We start from the raw sequence: 17,770 nt of genomic DNA, 5'->3' as shown, positions 1-17,770 counted from the left end.
CAACCTCTGAGGATGCCTGTCATAGATGTGAGCAAAACGTCTGGAAAGAATTCTGTAACATGGGCATACAGCCTGGAAAACTCACCGCAACCCACAAAAATCAGTTCAAAAGTACTAAAATTTCACTGGAATATCAGCACTTCATCATCACAACTAGATTGATTTTAACAAATGGAGTTTGTAAAAGAATTGTGTGTTTCAAATTCAAGTTATGAACAAGACAGATTCTGTAGGTTTGTTCTTAAGTTGAATGTCTATGTAAGTCAGAACAGGTACATTTTAAATGTGTAACTCCAGCCAAATATTGCTTTTGGATAGCATAGGGAGGGATTAACACCCACGTGGTGTTTGTTTTGCAGTCTATGCCACTGTTCAGAAGCTTTCATCTCACTTTCTGTTTCCATGATAATTGGATTTTGAAAAATTTGGCTTGTTGTTGAAACAAAGATGGGTGATAAAGCCATGATAACTCTTTCAGGACTGAATTTCCTTCCCAAGAGGTAGATTCCTCTCATATCCTGTTGTCTTGCCCCCATTCTTTCTTAACTATGAATTATTTGTAAGTCAGATGTTTGTAACTCAGCAACTGCTTGTACTTGGTGCTGTTAGGACACGCTCGAACTGGAACTAGCCACAGACTGTTCCCTCTCTGCCTAGTTATTAGGTAAAGGTAAAGGTTTCCCCTGACATTAAGTCCAGTCGTGACCGACTCTGAGGGTTGGTGCTCATCTCCATTTCTAAGCCGAAGAGCTGGCGTTGTCCATAGATTCCTCCAAGGTCATGTGGCATGACTGCATGGAATGCCGTTACATTCCCGCTAGAGCAGTACCTGTTGATATACTCACATTTGTATGTTTTCGAGCTTCAGGGTTGACAGAAGCTGGGGCTAACAGTGGAGGCTCTCTCTCCACTCCCCTAGTTCAAACCTGCGACCTTTCGGTCCAGAAGTTCAGCAGGTCAATGCTTTAACACACTGCGCCATCAGGGGATATTATTTGCTAAAGCTTGTGAATATACAATATTTCTGATTGTTCTTTTTTTTTTGTCTGTTGGAGGCAAGTATGAATGCTGCAATTAGGCGAAATGATTAGCATGTAATGGCCTTGCAGCTTTAAAGCCTGGCTGATTCCTCCTTGAGGGAATTTTTTGTTGGGAGGTGTTAGCTGGCCCTGATTATTTCCTGTCTGGAATTCCCTTGTTTTCAAAGTGGTGTTCTTTGCGATATTTTATTTGCTTCTACTGTCTATGTAGATGAAGAAGTACTGATATGCAGTGCTTGAGCGCACACAGTCCCCCCCCCCCCAAAAAAAGTCTGTGGTCCTGAGAAAACAGAGGATTTGCCAGACTTTGGTGATGGGAATACTTTGTTGGGAGGTGTTAGCTGGCCCTGATCGTGTCCTGTCTGGAATTCCTCTGTTTTCAGAGTCTTTATTTAGTGTTCTGATTTTAGAGATTGCATTGTTCTGTTTTATTATACCACAGTAATTTTTGTATATTCTGATTTTATTTTATTTTTTGAATACTTGGAGCCAGATTGTATTCATTTTCACGGTTCATAGCAACACAATAATAATAATAATAATAGTAATGATAATAATAATAATGACTTTGGTAATACACACTGCTTCACTCCCTTCTCAGTTTCCTTTCTGGAAGAATCCTTTCTTGGGAGGTGTTAGCTGGCCCTGATTGTTTCCTTTCTGGAATTCCCAATTTCCCTGCTTTCAGAGTGTTGGTCTTTATTTACTATCCTGGTTTTAGAGATTATATTGTTCTGTATTATTCTATCACAGTAATTATTTCATATTACAGTAGAATCTCACTTATCCAACATTCGCTTATCCAGTGTTCTGGATTATCCAATGCAGTCTGCCTTTTAGTAGTCAATATTTTTTTAGTCAGTGTTTTAAATTCATTGTGATGTTTTGGTGCTAAATTTGTAAATACAGTAATTACTACATAGCTTTACTGCGTATTGAACTACTTTTTCTGTCAAATTTGTTGTCTAATATGATGTTTCGGTGCTTAATTTGTATAATGATTACCTAATTTGATGTTTAATCGGTTTTTCCGGAATCCCTTCTTATTATCCAACATATTCACTTATCCAACGTTCTGCCGGCCTGTTTATGTTGGATAAGTGAGACTCTCCTGTATATTGATAATCTTATATGCTTAGAACTGGATTATATGAGGCTCCTTCTACACAGCTGTATAAAATGCATACTAAAGTGGATTATATGGCAGTGTGGAGTCAAGATAATGCAGTTCAAAGCAGATAATATAAAATTATAAATGGATTATATAGCTGTGTGGAAGGGCCTTGGAATGTACACTGCCATATAATGCAGTGCAAATTAGATAATCTGTGGAAGAGGCCTAAGTGAGGCCTAACTCTGCCTGTCCCCTGGGCTGAGTGGGTTGCTAGGAAACCAAGTGGGCGGAGCTTAGCCTTTTAACTGGCAGCAATTGGATAAAAACAATTATTCCTCTCCCTCTAATTAGGACTTTATTTTTCGGAACCTAGGGCAAGGATGGTGGATTGTGCTGTCAAATTTCTAGGTTCTGGGGCTTGTACTTTTGTCGATTAGCGCGAGGAATGGACACCATTACTCTTTTATATATATAGATTGTCTATATTGTTTTAATTCATGGATTGTGTTTTAGCCTTTGTTATTGTTGGGCTCGTCCCTATGTGAGTCACCCCAAGTCCCTTTGGGGAGATGGTGGCGGGATATAAGAATAAAATTGTTGTTGTTGTTGTTATTGAACTGAGGGCTTTGGGAGTTCATGCAGGCATGTGGACATCCCAGAGGTGTAACAGAAGGATTACTACCTTTCCTTCCTGTTTATGATATGTCCTCCAACTAAGACAATGGCAAGTAATGAGGAGCTGATCCATTATTTTCTATCCAAGGGCCCTTCCACACAGGCATGTAATGCAGTTTGAGAACTGACACTAAAAAGTCAGTTCCAAGCCGCATTGAAGCCACACAAGGCTATCCTGAGCCACCTCCACAGTCCAGCCTTTTCCCCTTCCCTCCCTTCTGTCTTCGATACCTTCCCTTCTTCCTTCTACCCCTTCTTTCCCTCCTCCATCCCTTCTTTCATCCATCTATCCCTTCTCACACCCTTCTACCTGGCTGAATACTACAACAGTGCCATCCCAGGAATTCTCTTGGGCTTTCTTTTAGAAATATACATACTGCTTCACTTCATTGTCATTGTGTTGCATCTGTGAGCTTTGGTTGCTATATAGAGAAAGAGCTGAGGTTTGAAAGGAGCTTTGGGAGCTGAATTCAGAACAGGGATGGAGCCAACGTAGGTCTAAAGAGGGAAGGAAAGAGAGAGTGAGGACAGAGTTCCCTGCAACAGTTTCCACTAGACTGGAAGTGATTGGGAGGTGGGGGTGGGAGCAGGTTCCTTTCCTAGGCAAACCCCTCTTTCCCAAGAAGGGCACTCTGGGGAGTACACTGAACTTTAATTAAATTCTCGAAAATGTTTAAAAGCTTTAGGCCAGTTTCTTTCTTCTTCACATCCACTTTAACTGCCAGGAGCTGCACTCGGCGAAAGATCTGTTCTGCTGGTGATTCTGGCTCTCATTCATACAGGTTCATATAGGTTCATACTGGTTCTAGTCGTTTCTTACAAATGATTACTTCCTCTATGTTTACAAGTCTCACTTAGTGCACTTTGATCAGCCCATCCTTATGTTTTTATTGATGTGTTTTAACTTTGTCTTATTAATGGTTTGATTTTAATCGTATGTTTTAATTTTTCGTTTGTGCGTTTTCAGTATTTGATGTTTTTGTATGTATATTCTTTTGCATTTGTAAGCCACCCTGAGTCCCTGCGGGGAGATAGAGGTGGGGTACAAGAATAAAATAATAATAATAATAATAATAATAATAATTATTATTATTATTATTCTACAATGCAGGGAGATACACTGAGTCACACAGGAGAGAGGAAGATGGATTCTACAATGCAGGCAGATACTCGGACCGAGTCACACAGGAGAGAGGAAAATGGATTCTACAATGCAGGCAGATACTCGGACTAAGTCACACAAGAGAGAGGAAGATGGATTCTTTTGTCCTCCTTATATATGTAGCCACCTGCTGATAGGTCATGAGTAAGGGACACGAATTTAAGTGGCTGAGGGGGAAAAGGAAGGGGCCTGAAGCTGTTAGGAATGGTGGGAGTTGAAGTAAAAAACATCTGGAGGGAGAGCCGAAGTTTGTCCATGCATGCTCTACAAGATGCTCATCCTGCATAGCAAAGGGTGGACTGGATGGCCCATGTGGTCCCTTTCCAACTCTATGATATCAGCCTTCATCGACATGGCACACTCCAGCTGTGTTGAATTTTGATTCAAGTATAAACAAGCAGATAAGAAGAAAGATCAAGGTACTACTGCGAAGCCCCCTAAAGATAAGAAAGACAAAATAAATCATAAACCGGAATCCAAAAATGAGTCATCAATAAATCAGATCAAGCCAAGAACAGTTCTTGATGTCCTGGAAGTCAATCAAGCGACACCCCTCCTGTGTGACCCAGCAATACTATCAGACCCACAAGTCATACAGGATCCCTGGGAAACCGTCTTTGCTAAAAGAAAGGAAAACAAGGACAACAATGAAAAGAAATGGGTAAAGAACTTTGATGTTCCAGATGTGGGGGATTGGGAGATGATACTGGTGCCAAACAAGTTGGTGATCACTAACTATCCTAAGCCCCAGGGCCTCCTCTCACCCGCAGCACATAAAGGCCACCTCCTAAGGGTTTTAGAAGTTGTGGAGTGCAATGCCATTAGTCTAGCTGAAATAACCCAGATAGAATACCTCTTTTACAACTACCCACATGCACGGGCAGTTATAACATACAAATGATTATTTAGCAAACAGGATCACTAGTACAACCGATTTCTGCTGCTAGGCATACGGTAGCTCTTGTCTATTAATTTAGTTTGGGGAACCAGGGCAGGTAAGTATATGAGTGCATCTACACTTTCGAATTACAGCAGTTCTATAGAATGACACCACTTCTACTGCTATGGATCAATAGTATGGACTGATGGATTTTAAACATATGTAATGGTACACAACTTTCCATAATAGCAGCCATCTTTTACTGTCAGCAATTTTCTTCAGATTTTTTTCCCACAAAGAAAACGGGGTAGGAACAAAAACGGGGTGGGGACAAATCTCAACTGTGTGATGGCGAATCAATGGAGGACTCATGAGTAAAACAGATAGATTGAAAAGTATGTGATGAAGGTAAGGAAATCATCCATTTAATTTCAAAATGGAGTATGCCTAAAATGAATGATAAACCACTCTCCCAAACACCTGGCCTGTTTAGTGGGATGAAATCTAACACTTCCTAAGCCATCTGATGTGGGGAACCAACATTTTATTTTTTCTTTGTACCAGGGACAAGTAAGGAGCCACGATAGCGCAGCTGATTAAACCACTAAGCTGCAGAACTTTCTGACTGGAAGGTCAGCGATCTGAATCCACGGGACAGGTGAGCTCCCATTGTTAGCCCAGCGTCTTCCAACCTAGCAGTTCAAAAGCATGCTAATGTGAGTAGATCAATAGGCATGCTTCAGTGGGAAGGTAATGGGACTACATGCAGTTATGTCAGCCACATGACCTAGGAGGCATCTATGGGCAACGCCGTTCTTCGGCTTAGAAATGGAGATGAGCACCAACCCTCAAAGTCAGACTTGACTAGACTTAATGTCAAGGGGAAACCTTTACCTTTACTACCAGGGACTAATACATATTTGTGGGCCTTGGCTATAATGGATTATTTTCTGGCAGCTAATAGCTCATTGACCAGTCCTGGCACTATTTTAAAGCTTGCTCTAAAAAAACCCCAAGTGATAGGTGTGGTACCCTCTATCATGTTGTTACTTTGGGAAAGATACCAATAATATATTTTGAGAATTGAATAAGGTTTCATGGGAGAACATGAATTAGATTCCCTAGAGGTGATTGCATCCAGGTATTTCACTAAGCTGGGCCCCTGCAATAATTCTAACTTAGCATTGATGAGGCAGTGTGCTGGTTTTCACTTTCTGATTAACGATGTAGCAAGTTCGGATGCAAATAAATAAACTATGCCTTCTGATTTAAGGTTTCTTTCTTTGTCTTGATAGCTAAACAAGCAACCAACTTTAAAACTACTCCTTCACAAGCAACTTTAAATCAGATTTGTTCTCTGGCTTGCTGAGAGAAAAACAGTTCAGAGCACTGACTGCTGTACTTGGGCATCATAAGTTCTGTGGTTTATTTAATTGTTCCTCCTTCAAGCAGGAGTTGCCTAGAAAGCAGGAGCTGGCTTAACTGGCTTGTGTTGAGGAATTTAAAAAAGCGTTTTAAAAACAAAATAGGAACAAAACAGCAGTTTCTCCCATAAAGCAGGAGCCAAGCTTGCAGGATAGCAAATTAGTTTCAGCAATCAAAACAGAACAGAGTTAAGCTTTAAAAATTACAAAATACTTTATTGAAAGAATGAAATTTCTATATAGGAAAGTTAGGTCTAACTATATGTATCTTTCAAGGACATCTTGTCTTTCTTCATGCTCAAGAGGAAAGAACAAAAGGGAAGACTCAGAGGCTGACCAGAAGGCCAGGAAACTTGAAGGCATGTGTCCCTGAGAAATTTCAGTCTAACATCACATAGAAATTGCGGGAGAGTATATATATGAAGGCAGACACAAAGGGCAATTGGGGAAGGACTTTCCCTACCTGTGAAGTTGAAAAATTGAAGTTTTGCGAACCCATAGATACTGAGGGAAAGCCTGGCAAGTTCTGCTAACCATGAATGTTCTGAGATGAGAAATCTCACCATGAAGGCAAATGACAGGCATTTCTATCCAATCTGCAGAAGGGACGTTAACATAGCAGCTAGTGCTCAAAATACCGAATATGGAAAAGGCAAGCATTTTTATACATAAACAATTCCATGCATTAACATTGCTACCCATTTGAAACTCCCTCCCAGCCTGATTTATCCATGGTGGAAAAGCTGGCCGGCATTTTCTGGTTCTCTGATTGGTGAGGAGGTGCAGCCTTGCCGGATCACTCTCCGATTGGCTGTGGAGGCGATGATGCACCTGGGATCCCCCACCCAGCCGGGCAGGAAAGCCCCAGGGCTTCCAAAGAGCCAAAGGAGGTGGTCTCTGGGGTAGAGAGGTCTCCAGGGGGTTGTGACCACCCTGGGTGTGTAGCAATGGAATGCTGAAAACAATGAGAGTCCAAAAATATGAATGATAGGATTATGCAGATACTGTGGAGACAATGAGAGCTGGATCCTCAGAAATCTTCCCACGCTGGAAAGACAAAGAGAAGGTCCCAGAAATGTCCATTGGCAATGGGAGTGCAATCAAAGTTTCTTCCCAAACCTTTATCCAGCGGCTAGCCAAGATCCCCAAAGGGAAAGTTATGGGTGGCAGGCAGGTGGCCTCTCGCTGGCAGGCAGGAGGATTCTTTGTCCAACAGATTATGTCTTGTCCCAGGTTCCAACACAGGGTGTTGAAAGGGTGATTGAGATTGCTCAGGATGTTATTAGAGTTCACAGGTTCATGTAGGCTTTGCCTTCTGTTTCATATAGTTTAGTGAAGCATGATGATGATGATGATGATGATGATGTTTATTCGTTCAGTCGCTTCCGACTCTTTGTGACTTCATGGACCAGCCCACGCCAGAGCTTCCTGTCGGCCTTCGCCATCCCCAGTTCCTTCAAGGTCAAGCTAGTCACTTCAAGGATATCATCCATCCATCTTGCCCTTGGTCTGCCCCTTTTCCTTTTTCCTTCCATTTTCCCCGGTATCATGATATTTTCCAAGCTTTCCTGTCTTCTCATTATGTGGCCAAAGTACTTCATCTTTGCCTATAATATCGTTCCTTCCAGTGAGCAGCCAGGCATTATTTCCTGGAGTATGGACTGGTTGGATCTTCTTGTGGTCCAAGGCAGTCTCAGGATTTTCCTCCAACACCACAGTTCAAAGGCCTCTATCTTCCTTTGCTCAGCCTTTCTTATGGTCCAGCTCTCGCATCCATAGGTTACTACAGGGTATACCATTGCTTTAACTATTCGGACCTTTGTTGCCAGTGTGATGCCTCTGCTCTTCACTATTTCATCGAGGTTGGACATTGTTCTCGTCCCAAGAAGTAAACGTCTTCTGATTTCCTGGCTGCAGTCTGCATCTGCAGTAATCTTCACACCTAGAAATATAAAGTCTGTCACTGCCTCCATGTTTTCTCCCTCTATTTCCAGTTATCAATAATAATAATAATAATAATAATAATAATAATAATAATAATAATAATAATAATAATAATAAATAGATATAAAAGAATCCATGTGGTGTTTCAATATAGGTTTCTAGGTGGAAAAGGGGGTGAAGAGAGAGGGGCCTCACTGTGGCTGCATGCAGGGCATGAAAGGTGATTTGCTTTATTTATTTTAATTCATTCTTCTGCACCCATATACACATTCACATAAAGAAAAAAAGAAAGAAATATAGAAAGATACCTTGTATCATGGAGAGTATGGAAATGGGGAAATGGATACATTGTATCAGTCTGGGTGGCAACTTAGTTGGGAGAGAGTGGGACCGTGCGGTGATCTCCAGCAGATCTCTGGAGGTTCACTGATGCAGACCGGTTCAGACTGAACAGCTGAGCCAGGGCTATGGAGTCGGGGGTACTGCTGGTCCCGGGAGGCTGGAGGGAGGTTAGATGGAGGCTGGAGGGATGGGACCACTGTAGTTCATTTGGCTCTCTGTCCTTGGAGAACTATGTCTTCCTTGGGAAGTAGATCTATGTCTCCCTTTTTATTAGGGGTGGGGGTGGTCATGTTCAATAACACCAACTAACCAATCTGCCTGTCTGTTTCCTTGCTGAGGACTATAAGCTTGTGCAGCATGTGATTGAGTTCCAACAGTTTGTTCCCTATAAACCAGAATGCCACCAAATTCCATCTTGTCCTGGCATACAAACCAATTCCAAAATGATACCTGACAGCTTACTTTTGCTATTGTTCGTGCCATCCTTGATTTGAAGCAATTAAGCAGGAAAAAAAACTCTTCAAGCTTCTTCTTTCCTTTCTGATCCCGACCCACATTCTGAGGTTGCAAAGGCCTAACGGCACAGAAGCAGCATCTGTAGGACCGGAACACCACTCAGAGAAAATGCAGCAATTGCAGATTCATTATTTAACACTAAGATAGCTTCCATTTACGTACTCACTATAATCCAATTTGTAATTGATGAGCTAGAAAGCCCCACCTTTCTCCGGCAGCACCACTGCAGTGTTGAGTGGGGGTGGGGGAGAGATCTTATTAAAGGGGTCCCTGCAGTTCAAGCTTGTCCAGAACTATAGCAGAGAAGAGCCAGGAGAGAGTCAATTTGAGGTCTTTAAAAGCCATCCCTTTCAGTGGAACTTTCACCCTTGTGTCTTAGACGTATCACAACTCTTTGACATTCTCATTTGATTTAAAGATTGTCCTGGATTTAAACCTCATTGCTCATGTTTTCCTCCGGCATGTCTTGTGTGGCAGACTTCTTCACCTATGAAACCACTAAATCTGTAGTGGTGAAGAGCTGGACCATCGGCGTGATCAACCGGGCTGTCCAGTTGCTCATCATTTCCTACTTCATTGGGTGAGGGAAGGCAAGTGAATGGGGAAAATCTATCCCAATTTGGGAGTGGGGTGGTTTGTGGTGGAAGGGAGATGAGCAGGAAGGGGCTTAATCTCCTTAAATAATCTCTGGAAAGATTTTTAATTTGAACACTGATGACATTTTACCGGTAAATGTTGCTAGGTGGGCTAGGAACAAAAACAGTGGTGTGGTGGTGGGGAAATGACCAAGGGGGAATGACCAAGGGTGAATCTACATTGTAGAATTAATGTAGTTTGGCATTACTTTAACTGCCACGTCTCAAGGCTATGGAATCCTGGATTTGCAGTTTTGAAAGACAGATATCATTGAGAGAGAAGGCTAAAGACCCATTATAACTACAACATTCATTATTCCATAGCAGTTTGAAGTGTTGTCAAACTGCATCAATTCTACAGTGTAGATCCTGGCGATCTTTTTAAATCTGTGTTGTTACTGAAAAACAATACCAAAGTCAGCAGAGGGTTTTTAAGCAAACACCTTAGGTCAGAAGTGCAACTGTTTCTTCACAGCAGTCTTGAAACAAAGAGAAATTTGCATTTGGAGCATTCTTCAAGTTTGGGGGGAAACTATAGAAATTACGATATCTTTGGTTGCCAGCTTGTATTGGGAAAAGGAACCTGCGCTACATCAGACAGAAGGAGCCCCGGTGTCTGAAGTGACTCCAGGCAATCTCTCTTCCTGCTGCTGGGCTTTAGGAAACAGATAGATAAAAAACATCTGCTTTCTTTCATAAGTCAGGCATGCTGGAGCTGGAAAGCTCTTTGAAGAAAATTGGGTTGAGGGTCACATCCAAGTTTTTCTCAGTAAGATCCTGTTTGCTCATCTACTGGCGGTAACCAAATGCAACGCAAAGCCCAAAGAATATCACATGAATTGGCCAGGGAGTATTCTCTGTGCAGGGACTTAGTTGTTTCACTGTTGTGCCTTATTTGTCTGAGCGGAACTTTAGGTAGCTGAGTGCACAAGGTCCCAAAGGAGACTTTGTCTCTATGATTATGCAAGGAAGATTATTCACATATTTAATGATTTCTTTTTGCAAATGAAGATGTAGATTTGGATGGGTTCATTTATAAACAGACTACCACAGTAGAGGAGTAGCCACATGGAGATCTGAAAATGTGTAGCATTCATTTACTAAGTGAAACAAACTTTTAACACACTTCCCTTACTCCTATTTGTAGAACTGTGTTAGATTAGCTTCATAGTGTGACCATATGCTCCAGGTAGTAATGTAGGACCACCATGCATGATGCGACTTTATGGGATGGTGTTTTGTGAAATCTGGTTATGGGGGAAGAAAACTGCATGTGGAGGTGAGGAAATTGGTAATTATGTACGATTCCTAGAAAATTTACGATCTCTATTTGAGACAGGAATGGGAGTGGCTGCCTATAGCTCAATGACAGGTCATTAATGCTTTGTACACAGAAAATCCTGAATTCAGATCTCTGAAATCATCAGTCATTTGAGAGAATCAAGCAATAGGTGGTGTGAAAGAGTCACATTTGAAATCCTGGAAAGCTCAGGAGAGCCTGGTATTGAGCAAGACGGAATAATGGTTTGATATAGTATAAGGCTATTCTCGGTCTTTCATGGAACAACTGGGATTATGTGGAAAGGAAGTAAATGACAGCTGGTTTGAAGCGGAAAGTGTTATCTTTTTCTCAGTCCACTAAACCTGAAGTAATCCGTCAATGACTGGGGGATTGCTTTGAATAAAATGGCTTCAGGATTGTAGCATAGAAGGGGAAATGCTATTTGGAGATTATGTGTGAGGAGAAGAAAATCACGGAGGATTACTGTTTGAGAGAGCAACTCCGTGAAAAGACACATTAGTGGACTGGGAGCAGTTTGAGTAGCTTTAAGCTAGTTCTGCTAGCGAAGGTCTAAGGAGAGGGAAGTCATACACAGAGCGATAATAGCTTTGAGACAATGGCAAGTGTAGAAATCAGTGGTAAAGGAAATTGTGAAAGCCAGGAAATTGCTAGGAGAGGGAATTGAGGCTGCAATAACCACCAGCAGCAAGCTGTTTTGATCAAGTAGGCAAACAGTTTTCTTAGGCAACAGATTTGTGGTGTCATGAAAGGGCAAGAATTTTTTAGCTGTCTATGTTGTTTGCTGGAACCAATGCCCAGAGGTCTTTGTGCTGTCTTCTATTTATGTTCCAAATAACTTGGCTGGGCTGGATTTTATGCACATTGACCTAGAAGGGGGTATCTGTCATTGTCCCAATGCAACTAGCCGAATGACTTGGACTGGACCTTCTATAACACATGACTCTGCTATAGAAGAAGTGTTTGGTTGGTTGGTATTAGATGTGGAGTGATAGCATGTGGGAGCTGCTGCAACACAGTTCAGAAGTGTGAAGGCCTCATTGCCAGCTTTGGAAGAGTTTTGTTTCCTGGGCACCATGGATAGATAGAGATCTGATGGCAGTAAGTGGTGGAGGCCCTGGCAAGGCCACCGTGGCCCTCCTCGCAGCAATGCTTGAGTGCTCAAACTGAGTTCTCTCTCCCCCTTGTTGTTGTTAACCAGAGGTCCATTAGGAGGAGTAGCACTAGCCGTCTTGGCTTTGCCAGGCACTCTCTCCTCGGCCTCTGGGGAGAGGAACCATTTCTTCTCAGATTGCCAGGGAGAATGAGCCTGTCTTCCTCCCACTTCACTCCCAGGGGGTCTAATGGGCTTAATGAACATTTTGTTCTGCTCAGGACAATTGCCCAACAGTACAAGAAATGCACTGGCCACAATCCAGCCACAGTTATTTGTGGCTAAAGTTGCAATTCTAAATACACTTCCCAGATGTAAATACACATTAAATGCCTTGAGGCTTTCTTCTGAGTAAATATGCACAAGATTTCTCTATAGAATTCACAGAAAGTGAAGGGAATTCAAGTAGTCACAATTTCTTTCTTCCTTTGACTTCAACCATTTTCAGCTATGTTCAGATACCTGGGAGCAACTCCATTTGAAGTGGAGAAAGCATAGAACGGAATGGTTTTATCACAACCAATTGTGTCTAGATCAAGAGCACAGTATTTGCCTGGAAACTCAAAATACATTTTCAGCTAATAAAAAAACCCAGAAATGCTGTCATTTGTAAAATGTGGTGTCAGTGGTGTAACTAGGGCTAAATTCAAGGTCAAAGAAGAAGGCCCTATATAGCATAATTAGAGTAATAGAAAAAAGGTCTTAAATCAGCATTAGTCTATACACATGCAAGAGGACTACATGCAAATTGCTTTCAGGTCTTGCTTCTTATAAGTACCTTTGTGATTTTTTTTAAAGCTTTGGGCACTCAGTATGCAACTTGGGTTGGGCCAGGGGAGATGAGGTAGCATCACCAGAACATTGGAGACAGAACTTGAGAATGCACTGTGCAGAAGATGATTCTGAACTTACTGTGGAAGCAAACTCTACTGAAGTCAATGTTTGTGCTGGAAGTTACCATAGAGTGTCATTGGAGGACCTAGAAAACTCCTAAAGAGGTATGATCTCTAGGGATTTGCTAGGTCTTCCTGCACATTTCTGCAGGGCCATAGCCAGAAAAAAAATGCTACGTTCAGCAAAGGACAAGAGGGATCCTCTCACCTCTACAGGAGTCTACCGTATACCATGCAGCTGTGGACAAGTCTACATAGGGACAACAAAACGCAGCATTGGACAAACACAAGTCAAAGAACATGAAAGGCACTGCAGACTAACTCAACCAGAGAAATCAGCCATAGCAGAGCACTTAATGAACCAACCTGGACACAGTATTTTATCCGAGAACACAGAAATGCTGGACCACTCTGACAAGTATCATGTCAGACTACACAGAGAAGCCGTTGAAATCCACAAGCATGTGGACAATTTCAAACCATGAAAATGAAGAAAATCTGGCTACCAGTATTAAAAAAAACTCAAAAATCTGAACAGTAAATAAGAAGCAACACTCTGAAAACAGAGGAGTTCCAGACATGAATCAATCAGGGGCAGCTAATGACTCTGCACAAAGGATTCCCCCAGGCAGGAAGAAGATAAGAAATGAAGCTATTCAATGCTAATTAGGTGATTAATTACAGCATTCACACTGGCCTCCAACTGACAAGAGTTCTTCTCTCACCCTGAACTTTCCACAGATATATAAACCTTCCTTCCTTAGTTTCTCCATACCTCACAACCTCTGAGGATGCCTGCCATAGATGTGGGTGAAACGTCAGGAGAAAATACTTCTGGAACATGGCCCTACAGCCCGGAAAACACACAACAACCCTGTGATCCTAGCTATGAAAGCCTTTGACAAAACATTCCCCAGAAAAAAAATTCGGGGGGGGGGGGGAGGTTAAACTATTTTTAGCAAATCATGAAGATTAGTTCCATTATGCAAAATAATTTAGAAATCAGGCTCCATTGATAAACTTTAGTGGACACTCATGAGGATTTGGTTAATCAGTTAAAATTCATGAGTAAACCAGGTTTTTTTTAACCTGAAATTTTTTTTTGGGGGGGAGGCAGAACCCTTACCCCCCATATGTATGTATGTATGTATTTATTTATTACAGTATTTCTACCCTGCCCTTCTCACCCAATAAGGGGACTCAGGGTGGCTTACAGCCCTGCATCTCTGTGCTAACTTCTGATGGAAGCATGCCATAGGATGCCTTAGAGGACCTGGAAAATTCCTATAGCGCAGTGGTTCTCAACTTGTGGGTCCCCAGATGTTTTAGTCTTCAACTCCCAGCAATCCTAATAGCTGGCTGGGATTTCTGGGAGTTTTAGGCCAAAACACCTGGGGATCCACAGGTTGAGAACCACTGCTATAGAGGACATACCTTATTTGATATGGGGAGGTGAAATTGCAGGTAGAGTACTTGCCCTTGGGTATGAGGGTTGTACTACAATTCCTAGTGGGATCCCCCACTAGCATTGGCTAGCTGCCTAGCGAATTCTGGACATTATCATCTAAACCAGGGGTCCCCAAACTCAGGCCCAGGGGCCAGATGCGGCCCTCCAAGGTCATTTACCTGGCCCCCGCCCTCAGTTTTAGACTTAGGCTCGCCCAAAGTCAGAAATGACTTGAAGGCACACAACAACAACAATCCTAATTAACTTGACTATCTCATTGGCCAGAAGCAGGCCCACACTTCCCACTGAAATCCTGGTAGGATTGTGTAGGTTAAAATTGTTTTTATTTTTAAATATTGTATTGTTTTTTCATTTACTAATATTGTGCTATGTAATAATGTGTACCTATATACATATAATATTGTGTACCTATGTGTACCTATATACATATAATATTGATAATAATATTATAATGTAATACAATATAATACTAATAATAATACAATATAATAATATTAATTATATATTAAATGTAATATTATTAATATTACAGTATAGTGGTATAGTACAGTATAGTAATATATAATGCTAATATTGTGCTATGCTAATAATATAATATATTGTATGTACATACAACTTGTAAACTGCTCTGAGCCCCCTTCGGGATGAGAATGGGTGGGGTATAAATGTAGTAAACAAACAAACAAATAAATAATTGTTTTTGGGGTTTTTTTGCACTACAAATAAGTCATGTGTAGTGTGCATAGGAATTTGTGCGTTTTTTTCAAGTGATAATTCGGCCCCTCAACAGTCTGAGGGACCATGAACCGGCCCTCCACTTAAAAAGTTTGAGGACCCCTGATCTAAACAGTAAGTTTTCCAAGATCTGACAAAAGGCACTTCGAAAATGGGCTGCTGTCTGCTGTGACACTACACACATTCTGCTTTCACAACTTGGAAGTGGGTTTGGGAGGAACTTGTATTGTGCTCCTTGCTTTGTGTTTTATTTTGACATTGAAGTTTGGCTGACCTAGTTCTCCACACCATCCTTTGGGACATCTCACAGCACCTTTAGCTTTTCTTTGCTTGTCATGTTAGTATTCACTTATCTGCTTTCCTGAGCCGGAAAAGTCAAGAGCGATCCTCTTTTACTGGAAGAGAAATGCATCAGCTGATTAATGTACCACCAGAGAGTAAAGTGCAGTTGGTAATTAACTGATTTAGTATCACTGCAGAATTCCATTACATTTCTCTTCATTCTTCAATAATAATAAAAGAGGCTATATGTGTGGTATGTGTCTGCATCTGCTGGAGATATAGTAATAAGCCCATGAAAGCTAGAGAGTTCCACTGCCAAACAGCTCTCACTTAGGAAGTTCTTCCTAATATTCACGTGCAATTGTTCCACCTCCTAGTCTCCAGGGCAGCAGAAAACAAGCTTGCTCCTTTCTCTCTGTGACTTCCCCTCACATATTTATACATGGCTATTTTGTCTCCTCTCAGCTTTCTCTTCTGCAGGCTAAACATGCCCCGTTCTTTCAACCACTCCAAACCTTTGATCATTTTAGTCGCCCTTCTCTGAACACTTTCCAGCTTGTCAACATCTCCCTTCAATTGCGGTGCCCAGAATTGGACACAGTATTCCAGGTGAGGTCTGACCAAGGCAGAATAGAGTGGTAGAATGACTTCCCTGGATCTAAACACTAGACTCCTATTTATACAGGCCAAAATTCCATTGGCTTTTTTTCCTGCCGCATCACATCATTGGTTCATGTTTAACTTGTCCACGAGGACTCCAAGATCTTTTTCACACGTACTGCTGTTGACCCAGACGTCTCCCATTCTGTATCTTTGCATTTCATTTTGTTCTACCTAAGTGGAGTATCTTGCATTTGTCCCTGTTGGACTTCATTTTGTTAGTTTTGGCCCATCTCTCTAATCTGTTAAGATCGTTTTGAATTCTGCTCCTGTCTTCTGGAGTATTAGCTATCCAAACTTGATGATCATGCCTTCTATTCCTTCATCTAAGTTATTTGCAAACTTGATGATCATGCTTTCTATTCCTTCATCTAAGTTATTAATAAAGATGTTGAACAGAACCAGGCCCAGGACGGAACCCTGCTTATGGCACTCCACTTGTCACTTCTTTCCAGGATGAAGAGGAAGCATTGGTGAACACTCTGGGTTTGTTCACTTAGCCAATGATATATATATACACCCACACACACACACACACACACACACACACATACATAAGTTGACCTCATGCATAAGTTGAGGGCAAGTTTTAGGACTGATATTATAGATTTTTTTAATATGACTTGTGGATACATTGAGGGTCTTTCCACATAGACAGGAAAGTAACAGTGCTGTTTCAAGAGACTAGCCAACTTTGGTTGCTACTGCCACCGTTTCTTCTGTGCAGACATTCAAATCGACCTTCCACCACTCTACTCAGAGAAGGGGATGATTCCTTGCTTTTGATAAAAGTTAAGATTTGATATTAAATCTTATTTTTAAAATCCCCTTTTCTATGTAAAGTTGTGAAAAGCAAGAATTTACTTCATCCCAGGAGAACCTAAAAGGAGCACCAACCATCTCTACTTCCTTTGTGGTCCTTTGAGGGAAATGTCAAAGAGCCATCACTGCCATTTTTCAAAAAAGGCCAGAAGGGCACTATGGCAGCGGGAAGAGGGGCTTGGTGCTTCTTTTAGGTTCTCCTGGAAGGGACTATGCTCTTGCCTTTTGCAACTCTGAGAAGGGGATGGTTCCTGTTTTGATGAGTACAGGACTTACATTGACCCATGGATAAGTCAATTTAGAATCTTGGGGTCAATTTTGACTAAAATTTCTAGACTTTATCTTTGAGTATATAAGTAGTTAAGGGGAATACAGATGACATAGACTGTAGTTGTACAGCACAAGAAAGGATATATAGGTATACCTCTGTTAATGAATAAAAAGTGTTCCTGGACATGATTCCTTTTTAACAAAGTTTGGCAAGAACAGCAGAAGCAATATGTAAAGAACAAAAGCGAAGTTCCTACCCTCAAAAAGAAGAGCAATTCAATATGTTTTTATTCATAATTAGTCATGTGTACATGTAGAATGAAATAACCAGTTCCAGTAAAACTTACATACATAAGAAAAAAAATTCAACACAAGAGACCATTCAATGGCTTTTTCTATAATGCATCTAGAAATGAAATCTTGCTTCATCACCTTCCTATTACAGTATTTCTATG

At 41.4% G+C, this 17,770-nt stretch overlaps 1 protein-coding gene across 2 annotated transcripts in view; it reads left to right on the top strand.

The window, feature by feature from the left end:
- Positions 1-836: 836 nt before the first annotated feature.
- p2rx3 (purinergic receptor P2X 3) overlaps positions 837-17,770 on the top strand; it is a 54,976-nt gene continuing 38,042 nt past the window's right edge. The window contains exon 1 of one of the 2 annotated variants that reach the window (XM_062967173.1): positions 837-5,529. Coding sequence is in view for 1 of the 2 variants with exons in the window: in XM_003215016.4 (XP_003215064.2) it covers positions 9,544-9,677 (134 nt within the window). In the remaining variant the exon portion in view is untranslated. Of the gene's footprint in view, positions 5,530-8,396; positions 9,678-17,770 lie in introns of those variants that run through there. The other variant, XM_003215016.4, reaches the window with a different exon arrangement.

Source organism: Anolis carolinensis, chromosome 1, assembly GCF_035594765.1.
Source record: "Anolis carolinensis isolate JA03-04 chromosome 1, rAnoCar3.1.pri, whole genome shotgun sequence".
In the NCBI taxonomy this organism is placed as follows: Eukaryota; Metazoa; Chordata; class Lepidosauria; order Squamata; family Dactyloidae; genus Anolis; species Anolis carolinensis.
The sequence above is the reverse complement of the archived record's forward strand: the minus strand, read 5'-3'. Positions and strand labels throughout refer to the sequence as shown.